General features: G+C 39.6%; 1 protein-coding gene across 1 annotated transcript in view; it reads left to right on the forward strand.

Moving 5' to 3' along the window:
* Positions 1 to 21,424, forward strand: part of DNHD1 (dynein heavy chain domain 1) — a 1,127,964-nt gene that overhangs the window by 961,886 nt on the left and 144,654 nt on the right. The window contains exon 32 of the mRNA XM_053705693.1: positions 3,639 to 4,562. Within this exon, the coding sequence (XP_053561668.1) occupies positions 3,639 to 4,562 (924 nt within the window). The remainder of the gene's footprint in view (positions 1 to 3,638; positions 4,563 to 21,424) is intronic.

The raw sequence follows: 21,424 nt of genomic DNA on the forward strand, positions 1-21,424 counted from the left end.
CGCCAAATATTCATCAATCCCTGTCTCGCTCTCTAGGAAGGGTCGAAATGCCGCATAGGGTATCTTGGGCCTCCCAGCATTTTCGACAGGGATGATTACCTGCGGGGCTTCAGCATTGCGGTGTGCGTTCGCTAGGTTGAGTTCGTGGGCTCGAGTCTCTCGTATATCCTCGTCCGCCTCCGCCATCAACTGCTGTACCAATTCCATGGAGGGGTTCGGCCCGTATAATGAGAGCCTTTCCCGAACAATCCTGGTTTTTTCGTCACTAATCGTGGTCGGTGTTTCCGCCATTGTGAAGCTCTGATCCAGTTCGGTCAATTCTGCGATCAGCTCTCTCCTCGGCCGGTTGCTGGCGTACCCCCCTCTGCTTTCAAGTAAATCCTTTAGGGTTGTACGCTTCAATTTTTCGTAAGCGCTCTCCATCCGTTCTGTACCTCTCCTAGGAAATCCAGGAAAATCCCGCCGCTGCCGCCAAATGTTACGGTTACCCTTAGTCTCGCTGAGAGATGGACCGCTTAGTAGCCTGGATCCCTATTGCTAAAGAGGGGAGAAGCTGCTTTCCATAGTATTCTATATGAGTCTCGCAAATATAGAATAATCTCCCTTAGCTGCAGTACAGCTAGGATACCCTTCTGCCCACAAAAACGAGTCAACGCTGCGATTGAGGGTCAAAACAAGAACTCAGGACTGGGATGCCCAGCCTGCTTTTTATTAAGGTTACATGCACACAGGGCACTCCCAGGGGGAGAGGGGGGGAAGCACAAAATCCCCCATCACACATTTAGATAGAGAGCACTGTCCTTTGACAGGCCACAATAGGATTACAGTACTTAAGATAACAAGTTTACAAGTTCATCTTATCAATTAGCAGTCTGGCTCCAGAGGTGATTAGACAATAGTTTCTAAAAGCTGAAAAAAAAAGAGTTAACTCTTTATGAAATGATACTTGTTATGGTTTTCTTGGAGCCCTTCTTAGGCGCTGGCTTGCTGGTTCAGGCATTGCTGCTGGGAAATAAGCTTTTCACAACAAAATAACTAATGCTTCTGTAACATCCCCTTTATTTGTGGCTGCACTATGGCGTGCTACTCAGTTGTCTGTGCGGGTTTCTGTTTCTCTGGATACTTTTTGTTCTCTTTCTGTCTTTTTTCTGGCATCTAGTGAGGCTTTCTGGAGTCTTCCAAGCTGGTTTGACCTGTCTTTTTGAAGACAGGGTTCTGGTTAGTTATCCCTCTAACTTGCTTCTTCCTTTGGGGAGTTGTTGGTCTGTGCTCCCTTATGGGGGCGTGTGTATGGGATTTGCCTTTGGGCGATAGTCCTTTTGGCTTGGTGGTGTTGCATGTGGTTTTTTCCCAGGCTTGGGACTGTTGTTTGTGTCCTTAGGGCCCTTTTTTCTTCATGTTTTTGCTCCCTGCTTTTGGATGAACCGGGACTTTTTTATTTATGGGATGCGGTTCAGTCCTGGTGCCCTCAGATTTGACCGCCTCTTACCCTCCCGTTCTTGGCATTCAGTGTCCTCTTTGGCTTGGGTATAATGAATCCTGCTGTGGACTCTTTCCCATTAGGAAGAAAAACATAAATTATGCTTACCTGATAAGTTCATTTTCTTCTGTGGGAAAGAGTCCACAGCCCCTAGCCCGTTTTTTGATGAGTTTTTCATTTATAGTCTTCTGGCACCCTTTCACCTTGATATTTCTTCCACTGGTCCTTGTTCCTCGGCAGAATGACTGGGGGATAGGGGAAGTGGGAGGAGTATTTGATCCTTTGGCTGGTGGGTCTTTGCCTCCTCCTGGTGGCCAGGTTCTTATTTCCCACAAGTAATGAATGTGGCTGTGGACTCTTTCCCATGGAAGAAAATTAAATTATCAGGTAAGCATAATTTATGTTTTTGCTCTCTCTCCCCCTCTCTTTTGCTCTCTCTCTCCCTCTCTTTTGCTCTCTCTCTCCCTCTCTTTTGCTCTCTCTCTCCCTCTCTTTTGCTCTCTCTCTCCCTCTCTTTTGCTCTCTCTCTCTCTCTCTCCCTCTCTTTTGCTCTCTCTACCCTGTTTTGCTCTCTCTCTCCCCCCTCTCTTTTGCTCTGTTTCCCCCCTCTCTTTTGCTCTCTCTCCCCCTCTCTTTTGCTCTCTCTCCCCTCTCTTTTTGCTCTCTCTCCCTCCTCTCTTTTGCTCTCTCTCTCCCCCCTCTTTTGCTCTCTCTCTCCCCCCTCCTCTTTTTGCTCTCTCTCTCCCCCTCCTCTCTTTTTGCTCTCTCTCTCCCCCTCCTGTTTTGCTTTCTCCCCTCTGTTTTGCGCTCTTTCTCTCACTTGACCATGCCCCCACCACGGCTGCTCCGCCAGGCCACGCCCCACCACGCCCCCATTACAATACTCCTGGCCACTACCCCATTATGACACCCCAGCCACGCCCCCATTATGGCACGCCCAGCTACGCCCCCCACCACGACGGCTTCCACACACCTCTGCTGCTCAAGGCAAGGTACGTTTGTCCTCGCGCAGTCTCTACTGCGCATGATTGCATCTGATAAACCTACCTGGCCTTTTATTATATAGGATGTGTTTTATACGTGTATATATGGATGTAGATACATATATACACTTATAAATTCATATGTACACATATATACCTATATAAAAACACATATACATAAATAAACATAAGTCTACATGTCTGTGTATGTATATATATATATATATATATATATATATATATATATATATATATATATAGCACAAAAAATTGAATTTCTGGACCAAAACCGAACCCGAAAATCCAGAATGCACTTGGCCGAAAACAAAAAATTAATTGAAAAACTGCAAGCAAAAAAAATAACCACACTTTTATTGAAAGTAACACACTAAAATTGGACAAAAAATATCTTAAAACAATAATATGCTACACAATCATTTTACTAAGAAAACAAACGAGCAAAAAAAAAATTCGGCCAAAATGTTTCTGCATCCCTATTAAAACAAATATCAATATACTTTATTATTCTGTACAGTATTTAGATCTGTGTAACAGAATCAGAATTAACAGTTTTTTTTTTATCAATTATCCAAATAAAGTATAGTCCTAGAAAACTATTATTATTTGTAAAACAGTAAGTCAAGTAATGAACTCAAACAGCGGCTCTAGGCTGGCATCAAATCTGAAATATGCTACACAATACTTTTACCAAAAATAACAGGCAAAAAAAACGAAAAACAAAATAACCCGAAATGCCATTTTCAGCCCAAACATTTCTGTGGCCGAAATTTCGGTGTATCCCAAATATATATATATATGTACTGTATATGTTATATTTTTTTGACAAACACCTTATGTCATATATGTTTGAGCCTTTATAACTTTTTTATTACTTTTTTTTAAATAATTTTTATGTGATAGTGTTTATATGAGTGTAACTGTACTTTTAAGTGTAACCCACGAATGTAAATCACAATTGCGCTCGAGCGAACACGTTTACTACCAACTTGCAATACGCATGCTCTTTTTGACACGCGCTACAAGCAAACCTTAGTGCGCCACTTGTAATCTAACCCTTTATTAGTAAACTGTATAAGGGGAATCCTTAAAGCAGATACAGTTAGATTCCTGCATTTATCTCTCTCCAGATTCCTTGTGTTGTCTCGTCCTTTTAGGAATCCCTTTTGGACTACACCGCCTGTTCCGCAAGTCACCTGCTGCAGGATAGAGGATTCCTTCCCAGGCTGTGTGAGAGTGAGAGGCAGCAGCAGTCACTTACGCAGTCACTTCAGGATGTGGAGCTGTTACAGCATCAAGCAGCAGAACGTTTGCAGCCATGTGTATCTGCAGCTCAGGGTGGTCACTTTCTGTACTGCAAGCTAAAGGAGATGTCCCACCTCAACCAGTGTTATCCCTTCTATGCTTGGTTATTTCTTCACTGGGCTCGGGTGTCTCTGAGGAAGCAAAGTGCAGTCCAGGCCCTCAGAGGCGGGCTGTGTGCTGAGAAGATCCTCACTCAGGGTATCCTTACACATGTGCTTCCTAGCCTCACCCAAAAATACAGGTGTGTGCTACGTGTTCTACTGGCCGTAGGGCAGCCCCCTGTAACGGAGTGGCTCTCCTTCCTTGGCTTGGCACATAGCTTCAGTGAAGGAGCTTCTTCTTCTTGTGTACAAAGACCACAGTGGGTGTCTGGTCAGGCTTGGGAAGAGCTGGGCTACATGGAGAAACTGCCACCATTTAGAGGCATCCGATCCTCTCTCAGCACACAGTCCAGTCAGTGGCAGGAGTATTTCAGTCTTCGCTCCACTGTAATTGGCTCCATTCCCTGCTCCCGTTTTACGCAGCTCACACTTTTCCAGACAGCCATCCTTTGGCGTATCCTGAAGCCGGAGAAGCTGGGCCTGATGCTCACACACCTGACCACCTGTGTTCTTGGGCCTGAATTTGCAGATGCATGGAAACCAGAGACGGATTTCATCTCCTTGACAGACCCCCTGACACCTGTTATGCTTCTGCTCCCAGGGCCACATTCACAGGAGCCGCCTGCCCATCCTCTGGGCCAGATCCTGCAGCTGGCTAAAGAAAAAGGGAGAAAGGTAAGTGCGAAATGATACATGACTCCGTATAGAACTCCAGTCTGGTCATTGGATATTAAGGTATTAAAAAGAGTGTCTTATTAGAACAGTAATAGCCTAACCCACTGGTTGCACTTCTCACAGGGTGCAGCACTAGAATACACAGGTTGTGGGGGGCGCCAAAGGCAGTCTGTTCAGATAATATGATGAAATAGTCAAGATTCGGCTGTATATAGCAAGAAATTGTTATTTTTATTTTTAATTGTAAACATGAATAATAAAATATTCGTATTAAAATTTTATTGCATAAACACTAAATCACAGTAAAATTCTAAAGACACCGGTGTCTGTTGAATACTAACGAACTAAATCCTAAAATATTAATAAAGCTTGACTCTGTAAAATAACACAAGCCTCCATATCTGCTACAAATAGATTATTCTGTTGTCACTTAAGAATTGATGCTAGTAATACAAATTATAGCAATCGTATGTAGCGAGCACAGAAATACACGTGCAATACTCAACGGATACTTTAAATGATATTTTGTGTTACAATGTACATATAATAATCACCTCCTCAGGAAAGAGTTAGGATCAATGCCCCGTTTTTCTGTGTAATCACAGCTCACCTTGTCGCCTGTTGTATCTGTTAAGCACAAATAGCAAAGTGACTAGATTACTTCTGCTCCAGCTCACCTTACTTGCTAAATTCATCTGCTTCTGGCACTCTCCGGAACCGGCTATTCGGAGAGACCTTGACGTGGTACCTGAGTTTGTCCCATTTGGCCAGATGCAATCTTGTTTTACTAGTTGTTTTCATGTAATTGGCAAGAGTCCATCAGCTAGTGACGTATGGGATATACATTCCTACCAGGAGGGGGCAAAGTTTCCCAAACCTTAAATGCCTATAAATACATCTCCCACCTCACTCATACCTCAGTTTTTACAGGTGGTGAAGCATGATGTGGTTGATTTCTTCAGTGATAGGCGCTTCTAAGCATATTGAAGCCCAGTTCCTCTCTAAATACAGAGTTTGTCTGAGAGATGTGAAGGGAGTATTGCCTAATGATACCATGTTTTAGCCTATGGGAAATCTATTCATAAGGCTCTCTGTAATCAGTAACAGGGATTCATCTGCTGCCTCCCTTTATAGAGCGACATTATACTCCTCTACCATTACCTCTGCTGATATGTTTCAGTACTTGTTTAGCTGTCTGCTATATACTCTTGTACCATTACCTCTGCTGATATGTTTCAGTACTGGTTTAGCTGTCTGCTATATACTCCTGTACCATTACCTCTGCTGATATGTTTCAGCACTGGTTTAGCTGTCTGCTATATACTCTTGTACCATTACCTCTGCTGATATGTTTCAGTACTGGTTTAACTGTCTGCTATATACTCTTGTACCATTACCTCTGCTGATATGTTTCAGTACTGGTTTAGCTGTCTGCTATATACTCCTCTACCATTACCTCTGCTGATACGTTTCAGTACTGGTTTAGCTGTCTGCTATATACTCTTGTACCATTACCTCTGCTGATATGTTTCAGCACTGGTTTAGCTGTCTGCTATATACTCTTGTACCATTACCTCTGCTGATATGTTTCAGTACTGGTTTAACTGTCTGCTATATACTCTTGTACCATTACCTCTGCTGATACGTTTCAGTACTGGTTTAGCTGTCTGCTATATACTCTTGTACCATTACCTCTGCTGATATGTTTCAATACTGGTTTAGCTGTCTGCTATATACTATTGTACCATTACCTCTGCTGATACGTTTCAGTACTGGTTTAGCTGTCTGCTATATACTCTTGTACCATTACCTCTGCTGATACGTTTCAGTACTGGTTTAGCTGTCTGCTATATACTCCTCTACCATTACCTCTGCTGATACGTTTCAGTACTGGTTTAGCTGTCTGCTATATACTCCTCTACCATTACCTCTGCTGATACGTTTCAGTACTGGTTTAGCTGTCTGCTATATACTCCTCTACCATTACCTCTGCTGATACATTTCAGTACTGGTTTATCTGTCTGCTATATACTCTTGTACCATTACCTCTGCTAATACGTTTCAGTACTGGTTTATCTGTCTGCTATATACTCTTGTACCATTACCTCTGCTAATACGTTTCAGTACTGGTTTAGCTGTCTGCTGTATACTCTTGTACCATAACCTCTGCTGATACGTTTCAGTACTGGTTTAGCTGCCTGCTATATACTCTAGTACCATTACCTCTGCTGATATGTTTCAGTACTGGTTTAGCTGTCTGCTATATACTCCTCTACCATTACCTCTGCTGATACGTTTCAGTACTGGTTTAGCTGTCTGCTATATACTCCTCTACCATTACCTCTGCTGATACGTTTCAGTACTGGTTTAGCTGTCTGCTATATACTCTTGTACCATTACCTCTGCTAATACGTTTCAGTACTGGTTTATCTGTCTGCTATATACTCTTGTACCATTACCTCTGCTAATACGTTTCAGTACTGGTTTAGCTGTCTGCTATATACTCTTGTACCATAACCTCTGCTGATATGTTTCAGTACTGGTTTAGCTGTCTGCTATATACTCTTGTACCATAACCTCTGCTGATATGTTTCAGTACTGGTTTAGCTGTCTGCTATATACTCTTGTACCATTACCTCTGCTAATACGTTTCAGTACTGGTTTGGCTGTCTGCTATATACTCTTGTACCATTACCTCTGCTGATATGTTTCAGTACTGGTTTAGCTGTCTGCTATATACTCTTGTACCATTACCTCTGCTGATATGTTTCAGTACTGGTTTAGCTGTCTGCTATATACTCTTGTACCATTACCTCTGCTGATACATTTCAGTACTGGTTTAGCTGTCTGCTATATACTCTTGTACCATTACCTCTGCTGATATGTTTCAGTACTGGTTTAGCTGTCTGCTATATATTCCTCTACCATTACCTCTGCTGATACGTTTCAGTACTGGTTTAGCTGTCTGCTATATACTGTTGTACCATTACCTCTGCTGATATGTTTCAGTACTGGTTTAGCTGTCTGCTATATACTCTTGTACCATTACCTCTGCTGATACGTTTCAGTACTGGTTTAGGTGTCTGCTATATACTCTTGTACCATTACCTCTGCTGATACGTTTCAGTACTGGTTTAGCTGTCTGCTATATACTCATGTACCATTACCTCTGCTGATACGTTTCAGTACTGGTTTAGCTGTCTGCTATATACTCTTGTACCATTACCTCTGCTGATACGTTTCAGTACTGGTTTAGCTGTCTGCTATATACTCTTGTACCATTACCTCTGCTGATATGTTTCAGTACTGGTTTAGCTGTCTGCTATACACTCTTGTACCATTACTTCTGCTGATATGTTTCAGTACTGGTTTAGCTGTCTGCTATATACTCTTGTACCATTACCTCTGCTGATATGTTTCAGTACTGGTTTAGCTGTCTGCTATATACTCTTGTACCATTACCTCTGCTGATACGTTTCAGTACTGGTTTAGCTGTCTGCTATATACTCTTGTACCATTACCTCTGCTGATATGTTTCAGTACTGGTTTAGCTGTCTGCTATACACTCTTGTACCATTACTTCTGCTGATACGTTTCAGTACTGGTTTAGCTGTCTGCTATATACTCTTGTACCATTACCTCTGCTGATACGTTTCAGTACTGGTTTAGCTGTCTGCTATATACTCTTGTACCATTACCTCTGCTGATATGTTTCAGTACTGGTTTAGCTGTCTGCTATATACTCCTCTACCATTACCTCTGCTGATACGTTTCAGTACTGGTTTAGCTGTCTGCTATATACTCTTGTACCATTACCTCTGCTGATATGTTTCAGTACTGGTTTAGCTGTCTGCTATATATTCCTCTACCATTACCTCTGCTGATATGTTTCAGTACTGGTTTAGCTGTCTGCTATATACTTTTGTACCATTACCTCTGCTGATACGTTTCAGTACTGGTTTAGCTGTCTGCTATATACTCTTGTACCATTACCTCTGCTGATATGTTTCAGTACTGGTTTAGCTGTCTGCTATATACTCCTCTACCATTACCTCTGCTGATATGTTTCAGTACTGGTTTAGCTGTCTGCTATATACTTTTGTACCATTACCTCTGCTGATACGTTTCAGTACTGGTTTAGTTGTCTGCTATATACTCTTGTACCATTACCTCTGCTGATACGTTTCAGTACTGGTTTAGCTGTCTGCTATATACTCTTGTACCATTACCTCTGCTGATACGTTTCAGTACTGGTTTAGCTGTCTGCTATATACTCTTGTACCATTACCTCTGCTGATACGTTTCAGTACTGGTTTAGCTGTCTGCTATATACTCTTGTACCATTACCTCTGCTGATACGTTTCAGTACTGGTTTAGCTGTCTGCTATATACTATTGTACCATTACCTCTGCTGATACGTTTCACTACTGGTTTAGCTGTCTGCTATATACTCTTGTACCATTACCTCTGCTGATATGTTTCAGTACTGGTTTGGCTGTCTGCTATATACTCTTGTACCATTACCTCTGCTGATATGTTTCAGTACTGGTTTAGCTGTCTGCTATATACTCTTGTACCATTACCTCTGCTGATATGTTTCAGTACTGGTTTGGCTGTCTGCTATATACTCTTGTACCATTACCTCTGCTGATATGTTTCAGTACTGGTTTGGCTGTCTGCTATATACTCTCGTACCATTACCTGTGCTGATATGTTTCAGTACTGGTTTAGCTGTCTGCTATATACTCTTGTACCATTACCTCTGCTGATATGTTTCAGTACTGGTTTAGCTGTCTGCTATATACTCTTGTACCATTGCCTCTGCTGATACGTTTCAGTACTGGTTTGGCTGTCTGCTATATACTCTTGTACCATTACCTCTGCTGATACGTTTCAGTACTGGTTTAGCTGTCTGCTATATTCTCTTGTACCATTACCTCTGCTGATATGTTTCAGTACTGGTTTGGCTGTCTGCTATATACTCTTGTACCATTACTTCTGCTGATATGTTTCAGTACTGGTTTGGCTGTCTGCTATATGTGGATGGGTGTCTTACACGGTCAGTATATACTTTTATTATATAAGACACTCTCAGCTATGGATTGGGCACTTTTTAAGTAAAGTTGTTATATATTGTTTGTATACATGCCTTGAGTCAGTAATTCAGTGCTCTTTTTTAGCGACTTTATTTGTGGCTAAATATTTGTCAAGGTTGGTAGAGTCTGTGAAGCATACAGAGTCTTCTTTCATGTAATTGGCAAGAGTCCATGAGCTATTGACGTATGGGATATACATTCCTACCAGGAGGGGGCAAAGTTTCCCAAACCTCAAAGGCCTATAAATACACCTCCCACCACACCGACAACTCAGTTTTACAAACTTTGCCTCCTATGGAGGTGGTGAAGTAAGTTTGTGCTAGATTTTGATGATTTCTTCTATGATAAGCGCTTCTAAGCATTCTGAAGCTCAATTCCTCTCAGAGTACAGTGTTTTTCAGAGGGATGTGAAGAGAGTATCGCCTATTGATTTGATGGTTTCTCTCACAGGAAATCTTTTCAAGGGTTCTCTGTTATCGGTCGTAGAGATTCATCTCCTACCTCCCTTTTCAGATAGACTATATACTCTTATATACCATTACCTGTGCTGATAGTTTTCAGTACTGGTTTGGCTATCTGCTATATGTGGTTGGGTGTCTTTCGGTATGTATGTATCATTATTTAAGACACTCTCAGCTATGGTTTGGCGCTTTATGTATTAATATAAAGTTTTAAATATATGTATTTATTTATATTTGCCATGAGTCAGGTCTATGTGTATTTCCCTTTGCAGTCTAAACAGTTTCAGTATAGGAATCATGTTTGGGAAGTGTATTTAAACTTTTTTCTTACCTGGGGTTCAGTCTTTTTCTAATTTGACTTGTTTTTCATCTTTTCACTGGCAAATCTAGGCCCGCGAGGACGCAACATGCTTTTTTTTATTGCTTCATTTCGGCATTTCCTGCGTCTTTGTTGATGCTAGTTGTTTTGCCGTGAAATCGCGTTTGTTGTGACACGAGTTGTGTCATTTTCTGGTGTTAGTTTTGCGCCAAAAATTTTTAACTTCCTTTTGCGTAATGCGTCATTCTTGGTGCCAAAATGTCGTTATTTTACCCCTCTCCCTCTATTGCTCGCTGTTTTCATGAATTTTTAAGTTATTATGCCTGCTTTTTTATTTTATTTTTTTGTTTTAAAACAAAATAAATAAAAAAAATACTATCTTTGTTTTTTCTATCTACTGAAACTGTTACATTGTGGAAAATGAATATTTTGCCTAATGTTATTTTTCTTTTTCTGTTACATTTTGCGAGATGTCTCATTCTGATCCTGACTCTGATGTTACTGTAGAAACTATGATGCCCTGAAACTTAATTCTACAAAGCTAAGTGTGTTCTTTTCATTTTAAGCTGTTGTTATTTCTTCAGCTCAATTATGTGGCATTTATTTATCATGTTTTATGCTAGTAATGTTTCTATATGTACAATGACATTTACTGTTTTTACTTATTCAGTTCATGTACTTGATTTCATCTTCAAACATCACATGTTATTGCTTATATCATAAAAGGTTATGGGGGGTAGTTATCAAGCCGTCTACTTTTCTGGCTTCGCCGGCCCAATACGCCCGCCTAAGCTCACCTACCTTCGCCGCCGCGGACCTTGAATACGTTCGCCTAAGTTATCAAATAAAGCTGTCAAAAAGCCGCGGGGCGATGAGCAGCGGACTGTGACAGTTATCACTCATCCGATCTCGCTGCCCTTCGGCTTTTTCCCAGCTTTATTGCTAGCCTGTCACTAAGCACTCACACTAAACTGCACTGTTCTACCCCCTATACCGGCGCCCCCGGAGCCCCCCGCAACTAAATAAAGTTACTAACCCCTAAACCGCCGCTCCTAGACCCTGCCGCAACTCTTATAAATGTATTAACCCCTAAACCGCCGCTCCCGGACACCGCTGCCACCTACAGTATACCTAGTAACCCCTATCCTGCCCCCCCTACACCGTCGCCCTCTATTATAAAATTATTAACCCCTATCCTGCTGATCCCGCACCTCTCCGCAACTAAATAAATAGTTTAACCCCTAAACCGCCGCTCCATGAACCCGCCGCAACCTATATTAAACCTATTAACCCCTATCCTGCCCCCCCTACACCGTCGCCACCTATAATAAATTTATTAACCCCTATCCTGCCCCCCACTACGCTGCCGCCACTGTAATAAAATTATTAACCCCTAAACCTAACCCTAACCCTAACGCCCCCCTAACTTAAATATTAATTAAATAAATCTAAATAAATTAACTCTTATTAACTAAATGAATCCTATTTAAAACTAAATACGTACCTTTAAAATAAACCCTAATATAGCTACAATATAAATAATAATTATATTCTAGCTATTTTAGGATTTATATTTATTTGACAGGTAACTTTCAATTTATTTTAACCATGTACAATAACTATTAAATAGTTATTAACTATTTAATAGCTTACCTAGCTAAAATAAAGAGAAATGTACCTGTGAAATAAATCCTAACCTAAGTTACAATTACACCTAACACTACACTATACTTTAATAAATTATTCCTATTTAAAAATAAATACTTACCTGTAAAATAAACCCTAAGATAGCTACAATATAATTAATAATTATATTATAGCTATCTTAGGATTTATATTTATTTTACAGGTAACTTTGTATTTATTTTAGCTAGTTAGAATAGTTATTAAATAGTTATTAACTATTTAATAACTACCTAGCTAAAAGAAATACAAAATTACCTGTAAAATAAATCCTAACCTAAGTTACAATTAAACCTAATACTACACTATCATTAAATTAACTAAATAAACTACCTACAAATAACTACAATTAAATACAATTACATAAACTAACTAAAGTACAAAAAATAAAAAAAGCTAAGTTACAAAAAATAAAAAAATAAGTTACAAACACGTTAAAAATATTACAACAATTTTAAGCTATTTACACCTAATCTAAGCCCCCTAATAAAATAACAAACCCCCCAAAATAAGAAAAATCCCTACCCTATTCTAAATTAAATAAATTTCAAAGCTCTTTTACCTTACCAGCCCTTAAAAGGGCCATTTGTGGGGGCATGCCCCAAAAAGTTCAGCTCTTTTGCCTGTAAAAGAAAAATACAACCCCCCCAACATTAAAACCCACCACCCACATACCCCTAATCTAACCCAAACCCCCCTTACAAAAACCTAACACTAATCCCCTGAAGATCATCCTACCTTGAGTCGTCTTCACTCAGCCGAGCCACCGATGGAATTGAAGAGGACATCCGGAGCGGAAGAAGTTAATCCTCCAAGCGGCGCTGAAGAAATCTTCCATCCGATGAAGTCATCATCCAGGCGGCGCTGAAGAAGTCTTTGATCCGGCCGATGTCATCTTCCAAGAGGCGCTGAAGATGTCTTCTATCCGGGCGAAGTCATATTCCAAGCCGGGTCTTGAATCTTCCTTCCGCCGACGCGGAACCACCTTCTTCACCGACGGACTACAACGAATGACGGCTCCTTTAAGGGACGTCATCCAAGATGGCGTCCCCTCAATTCCGATTGGCTGATAGGATTCTATCAGCCAATCGGAATTAAGGTAGGAAAAATCTGATTGGCTGATGGAATCAGCCAATCAGATTGAGCTCGCATTCTATTGGCTGTTCCGATCAGCCAATAGAATGCGAGCTCAATCTGATTGGCTGATTGGATCAGCCAATCGGATTGAACTTGAATCTGATTGGCTGATTCCATCAGCCAATCAGATTTTCCTACCTTAATTCCGATTGGCTGATAGAATCCTATCAGCCAATCGGAATTGAGGGGACGCCATCTTGGATGACGTCCCTTAAAGGAGCCGTCATTCGTCGTAGTCCGTCGGTGAAGAAGGTGGTTCCGCGTCGGCGGAAGGAAGATTCAAGACCCGGCTTGGAAGATGACTTCGCCCGGATAGAAGACATCTTCAGCGCCTCTTGGAAGATGACATCGGCCGGATCAAAGACTTCTTCAGCGCCGCCTGGATGATGACTTCATCGGATGGAAGATTTCTTCAGCGCCGCTTGGAGGATTAACTTCTTCCGCTCCAGATGTCCTCTTCAGTTCCATCGGTGGCTCGGCTGAGTGAAGACGACTCAAGGTAGGATGATCTTCAGGGGATTAGTGTTAGGTTTTTGTAAGGGGGGTTTGGGTTAGATTAGGGGTATGTGGGTGGTGGGTTTTAATGTTGGGGGGGGTCGTATTTTTCTTTTACAGGCAAAAGAGCTGAACTTTTTGGGGCATGCCCCCACAAATGGCCCTTTTAAGGGCTGGTAAGGTAAAAGAGCTTTGAAATTTATTTAATTTAGAATAGGGTAGGGATTTTTCTTATTTTGGGGGGGTTTGTTATTTTATTAGGGGGCTTAGATTAGGTGTAAGTAGCTTAACATTGTTGTAATATTTTTAACATGTTTGTAACTTTTTTTTTATTTTTTGTAACTTAGCTTTTTTTATTTTTTGTACTTTAGTTAGTTTATGTAATTGTATTTAATTGTAGTTATTTGTAGGTAGTTTATTTAGTTAATTTAATGATAGTGTAGTATTAGGTTTAATTGTAACTTAGGTTAGGATTTATTTTACAGGTAATTTTGTATTTCTTTTAGCTAGGTAGTTATTAAATAGTTAATAACTATTTAATAACTATTCTAACTAGCTAAAATAAATACAAAGTTACCTGTAAAATAAATATAAATCCTAAAATAGCTATAATATAATTATTATTTATATTGTAGCTATATTAGGGTTTATTTTATAGGTAAGTATTTAGTTTTAAATAGGAATAATTTATTAAAGTATAGTGTAGTGTTAGGTGTAATTGTAACTTAGGTTAGGATTTATTTCACAGGTACATTTCTCTTTATTTTAGCTAGGTAAGCTATTAAATAGTTAATAATTATTTAATAGTTATTGTACATGGTTAAAATAAATTGAAAGTTACCTGTCAAATAAATATAAATCCTAAGATAGCTAGAATATAATTCTTATTTATATTGTAGCTATATTAGGGTTTATTTTAAAGGTAAGTATTTAGTTTTAAATAGGATTCATTTAGTTAATAAGAGTTAATTTATTTAGATTTATTTAATTAATTATTTAAGTTAGGGGGGCGTTAGGGTTAGGGTTAGACTTAGGTTTAGGGGTTAATAATTTTATTACAGTGGCGGCGGCGTAGTGGGGGGCAGGATAGGGGTTAATAAATTTATTATAGGTGGCGGCAGCGTAGTGGGGGGCAGGATAGGGGTTAATAAATTTATTATAGGTGGCGACGGTGTAGGGGGGGCAGGATAGGGGTTAATACATTTAATATAGGTTGCGGCGGGTTCAGGGAGCGGCGGTTTAGGGGTTAATACATTTATTATAGTTGCGGTGGGCTCCGGGAGCGGCGGTTTAGGGGGTAATAACTTTATTTAGTTGCGGCGGTGTAGGGGGGGTCAGATTAGCGGTGTTTAGACTCGGGGTACATGTTAGGGTGTTAGGTGCAGACAGTTCCCATAGAAATCAATGGGATGTCTGTCAGCAGCGAACTTGTACTTTCGCTATGGTCAGACTCCCATTGATTCCTATGGGATCCGCCGCCTCCAGGCTGGCGCTTTGAAAACCAGGTACGCTGGGCCGTAAAAGTGCCGAGCGTACCTGCTAGTTTTTTGATAACTAGCAAAAGTAGTGAGAATGTGCCGCACTTGTGTGCAGAACATCTGGAGTGACGTAAGAATCGATCTGTGTCGGACTGAGTCCGGCGGATCGAAGTTTACGTCACAAAATTCTACTTTTGCCGGTCTCGAGCCTTTGATAACTAAGGCGAATCAGCCTCGCCACAAATACGCTGCGGAATTCCAGCGTATTTGAGGTTGACGGCTTGATAACTAGGCCCCTATGACTGCTAATATGCCTTTAAGTAAACTTACAAGGTCTTTTCAAAATTGTTAAGATTGAATTAATTTTGTTCTGAGCGACAGCATATTTAAGGTTATTCTACTGATGAAGGTTTTCTTTGGTTCAAAGGATCCTGTATCAGAGACAGTTTTTTTTTTTAAATTCTCCTTATTTTTCATTTGAACACTCTTTGTTCTTTAAGGAAAATGTTTTATTTTTAGCTTTTAGGAGCCTAGTCCTCCTAATAACTATCGGCTAGATTACGAGTTTTGTCGGTAAAAGCTGTGTGTGGCTAACGAGCAGTTTATGCTCACCGTTCACTTGCAGACATTGCTGGTATTAAGTTTTTTTTAAACCTGGCGTTAGCTGCAGAAAAGTGAGCGGAGAGCAAAATTTAGCTCCACATCTCACCTCAATACCAGCGCTGCTTACGGTAGCGATGAGCTGGCTAAACGTGCTCGTGCACGATTTCCCCATAGGAATCACTGGGGCAGAGCTGGCTGAAAAAAAGTCTAACACCTGCAAAAAAGCAGCGTTCAGCTCCTAACACAGCCCCATTAATTCCTATGGGGAAACACATTTTATGTCTACACCTAACACCCTAACATGAACCCCAAGTCTAAACACCCCTAATCTTACACTTATTAACCCCTAATCTGCCACCCCCGACATCGCCGACACCTGCATTATGTTATTAACCCCTAATCTGCCGCTCCGGACACCGCCGCTACCTACATTATAGTTATGAACCCCTAATCTGCTGCCCCCAACATCGCCGAACCCTACATTATATTTATTAACCCCTAATCTGCCGCCCCAAAATGTCGCCACAACCTAACTACAATTATTAACCCTTAATCTGCCGCACCCAACGTTGCCGCCACTATATTAAAGTTATTAACCCCTAAAAATAAGTCTAACCCTAACACCCCCTAACTTAAATATAATTTAAATAAATCTAAATAAAATAACTACAATTAACTAAATTATTCCTATTTAAAACTAAATACTTACCTATAAAATAAACCCTAAGATAGCTACAATATAACTAATAGTTACATTGTAGCTATCTTAGGATTTATTTTTATTTTACAGGCAACTTTGTAGGTACAATAGTTATTAAATAGTTATTAACTATTTAATAGCTACCTAGTTAAAATAAAGACAAATTTACCTGTAAAATAAAACCTAAACTAAGTTACAATTACACCTAACACTACACTATAATTCCCTAAATTAACTACATAAATAATATGTGTGTGTATATAGGTGGTAAATGTGCGTATGTATAGGTGGTATATATGTGTGTGTGTGTATTTATAGGTGGTAAATGTGCGTATGTATAGGTGGTATATATGTGTGTGTGTATTTATAGGTGGTAAATGTGCGTATATATAGGTGGTATATATGTGTGTGTATATAGGTGGTAAATGTGTGTATGTATAGGTGGTATATATGTGTGTGTATATAGGTGGTAAATGTGCGTATGTATAGGTGGTATATATGTGTGTGTATGTATAGGTGGTATATATGTGTGTGTATATAGGTGGTAAATGTGCGTATGTATAGGTGGTATATATGTGTGTGTATGTATAGGTGGTAAATGTGCGTATGTATAGGTGGTATATATGTAAGTATATAGGTGGTAAATGTGCGTATATATAGGTGGTATATATGTGTGTGTATATAGGTGGTAAATGTGTGTATGTATAGGTGGTATATATATGTGTGTGTGTTTATAGATGGTAAATGTGCATATGTATAGGTGATATATATGTGTGTGTAAATAGGTGGTAAATGTGTGTGTATAGGTGGTATGTATGTGTGTGTGTATATAGGTGGTAAATGTGTGTATGTATAGGTGGTATATATGTGTGTGTATATAGGTGGTAAATGTGTGTATGTATAGGTGGTATATATGTGTGTGTATATAGGTGGTAAATGTGCGTATGTATAGGTGGTAAATGTGCGTATGTATAGGTGGTATATGTGTGTGTGTATATAGGTGGTATATGTGTGTGTGTGTGTGTGTATAGGTGGTATATATGTGTGTGTGTGTGTGTATAGGTGGTATATATGTGTGTGTGTGTGTGTATAGGTGGTATATATGTGTGTGTGTGTGTATAGGTGGTATATATGTGTGTGTGTATATATAGAAGGTAAATGTGTATGTGTATAGGTGGTATATATGTGTGTGTGTATATAGACGGTAAATGTGCGTATGTATAGGTGGTATATATGTGTGTGTATATAGGTGGTAAATGTGTGTATGTATAGGTGGTATATATGTGTGTGTATATAGGTGGTAAATGTGCGTATGTATAGGTGGTAAATGTGCGTATGTATAGGTGGTATATGTGTGTATGTATAGGTGGTAAATGTGTGTATGTATAGGTGGTATATATGTGTGTGTATATAGGTGGTAAATGTGTGTATGTATAGGTGGTATATATGTGTGTGTATATAGGTGGTAAATGTGCGTATGTATAGGTGGTAAATGTGCGTATGTATAGGTGGTATATGTGTGTGTGTATATAGGTGGTATATGTGTGTGTGTGTGTGTGTATAGGTGGTATATATGTGTGTGTGTGTGTGTATAGGTGGTATATATGTGTGTGTGTGTGTGTGTATAGGTGGTATATATGTGTGTGTGTGTGTATAGGTGGTATATATGTGTGTGTGTATATATAGAAGGTAAATGTGTATGTGTATAGGTGGTATATATGTGTGTGTGTATATAGACGGTAAATGTGCGTATATATAGGTGGTAAATGTGTGTATATATAGAAGGTAAATGTGTATGTGTATAGGTATTATATATTTGTGTATGTATAGGTGGTATATATGTGTGTATATAGGTGGTAAATGTGTGTGTGTATACGTGGTATATATGTGTGTGTGTATATAGATGGTAAATGTGTGTGTGTGTGTATACGTGGTATATATGTGTATAGGTATTATATATTTGTGTATGTATAGGTGGTAAATGTGTGTATGTATAGGTGGTATATATGTGTGTATATAGGTGGTAAATGTGTGTATGTATAGGTGGTATATATGTGTGTGTATATAGGTGGTAAATGTGTGTATGTATAGGTGGTATATGTGTGTGTGTATATAGGTGGTAAATGTGTGTATGTATAGGTGGTATATGTGTGTGTGTGTATATAGGTGGTATATGTGTGTGTGTATATAGGTGGTAAATGTGCGTATGTATTGGTGGTATATATGTGTGTGTGTATTTATAGGTGGTAAATGTGCGTATGTATAGGTGGTATATATGTGTGTGTGTGTATATAGGTGGTAAATGTGCGTATGTATAGGTGGTATATATGTGTGTGTGTGTGTATATAGGTGGTAAATGTGTGTATATATAGGTGGTATATATGTGTGTGTATATAGGTGGTAAATGTGCGTATGTATTGGTGGTATATATGTGTGTGTGTGTATATAGGTGGTAAATGTGCGTATGTATAGGTGGTATATATGTGTGTGTGTGTGTATATAGGTGGTAAATGTGTGTATATATAGGTGGTATATATGTGTGTGTATATAGGTGGTAAATGTGCGTATGTATAGGTGGTATATATGTGTGTGTATATAGGTGGTAAATGTGTGTGTGTGTGTGTATAGGTGGTATATATGTGTGTGTGTATATAGATGGTAAATGTGTGTGTATAGGTGGTATATATGTGTGTGTGTATAGGTGGTAAATGTGTATATGTATAGGTGGTATATATGTGTGTGTATATAGGTGGTAAATGTGTGTGTGTATAGGTGGTATATATGTGTGTGTATATAGGTGGTAAATGTGTGTATATATAGAAGGTAAATGTGTATATGTATAGGTGGTATATATGTGTATAGGTATTATATATTTGTGTATGTATAGGTGGTAAATGTGTGTGTGTGTGTGTATAGGTGGTATATATGTGTGTGTGTATATAGATGGTAAATGTGTGTCTGTGTATAGGTGGTGTGTATGTGTGTGTATATAGATGGTAAATGTGTGTGTATAGGTGGTATATATGTGTGTGTGTATATAGATGGTAAATGTGTGTGTATAGGTGGTATATATGTGTGTGTGTATATAGATGGTAAATGTGTGTGTATAGGTGGTATATATGTGTGTGTGTATATAGATGGTAAATGTGTGTGTATAGGTGGTATATATATGTGTGTGTGTATATAGATGGTAAATGTGTGTGTGTGTATAGGTGGTATATATGTGTGTGTGTATATAGATGGTAAATGTGTGTGTATAGGTGGTATATATATGTGTGTGTGTGTATATAGATGGTAAATGTGTGTGTATAGGTGGTATATATATGTGTGTGTGTGTATATATAGGTGGTGTATATATATATATATATATATATATATATATATATATGTGTGTATATATAGAAGGTCAATGTTTATATGTATAAGTGGTATATCAGACACATTCAGACAGTTCCTCCACATCTCTCATCAGACACATTCAGGCAGTTCCTCTACATCTCTCATCAGACACATTCAGACAGTTCCTCCACATCTCTCATCAGACACATTCAGACAGTTCCTCCACATCTCTCATCAGACACATTCAGACAGTTCCTCCACATCTCTCATCAGACACATTCAGACAGTTCCTCCACATCTCTCATCAGACACATTCAGACAGTTCCTCCACATCTCTCATCAGACACATTCAGACAGTTCCTCCACATCTCTCATCAGACACATTCAGGCAGTTCCTCTACATCTCTCATCAGACACATTCAGACAGTTCCTCCACATCTCTCATCAGACACATTCAGACAGTTCCTCCACATCTCTCATCAGACACATTCAGACAGTTCCTCCACATCTCTCATCAGACACATTCAGACAGTTCCTCCACATCTCTCATCAGACACATTCAGACAGCTCCAACACATCTCTCATCAGACACATTCAGACAGTTCCTCCACATCTCTCATCAGACACATTCAGACAGTTCCTCCACATCTCTCATCAGACACATTCAGACAGTTCCTCCACATCTCTCATCAGACACATTCAGACAGTTCCTCCACATCTCTCATCAGACACATTCAGGCAGTTCCTCCACATCTCTCATCAGACACATTCAGACAATTCCTCCACATCTCTCATCAGACACATTCAGACAGTTCCTCTACATCTCTCATCAGACACATCAGGCAGTTCCTCCACATCTCTCATCAGACACATCAGGCAGTTCCTCCACATCTCTCATCAGACACATTCAGATAGTTCTACATCTCTCATCAGATACATTCAGGCAGTTCCTCCACATCTCTCATCAGACACATTCAGGCAGTTACTCTACATCTCTCATCAGACACATTCAAGTGATTCCTCTACATCTTTTATCAGACACATTGAGGCAGCTCCTCTACATCTCTCATCAGACACATTCAGGCAGTTCCTCTACATTTTTCATCAGACACATTCAGGCAGTTACTCTACATCTCTCATCAGACACATTCAGGCAGTTCCTCTACATCTCTCATCAGACATATTCAGGCAGTTCCTCCACATCTCTCATCAGACACATTCAGGCAGTTCCTCCACATCTCTCATCAGACACATTTAGGCAGTTCCTCTACATCTCTCATCAGAAACATTCAGGCAGTTCCTCCACATCTCTCATCAGGCAGTTCCTCTACATCTCTCATCAGACACATTCAGGCAGTTCCTCCACATCCCTCATCAGGCAGTTCCTCTACATCTCTCATCAGACATATTCAGGCGATTCCTCTACATCTCTCATCACACATTAAGGCAGTTTCTCTACATCTATTATCAGACACTTTCAGTTCATTCCTCTATATCTCTCATCAGACACATACAGGCAGTTCTTCTACATCTCTCATCAGACACATTAAG

This window comes from Bombina bombina, chromosome 3 (genome assembly GCF_027579735.1).
Source record: "Bombina bombina isolate aBomBom1 chromosome 3, aBomBom1.pri, whole genome shotgun sequence".
In the NCBI taxonomy this organism is placed as follows: Eukaryota; Metazoa; Chordata; class Amphibia; order Anura; family Bombinatoridae; genus Bombina; species Bombina bombina.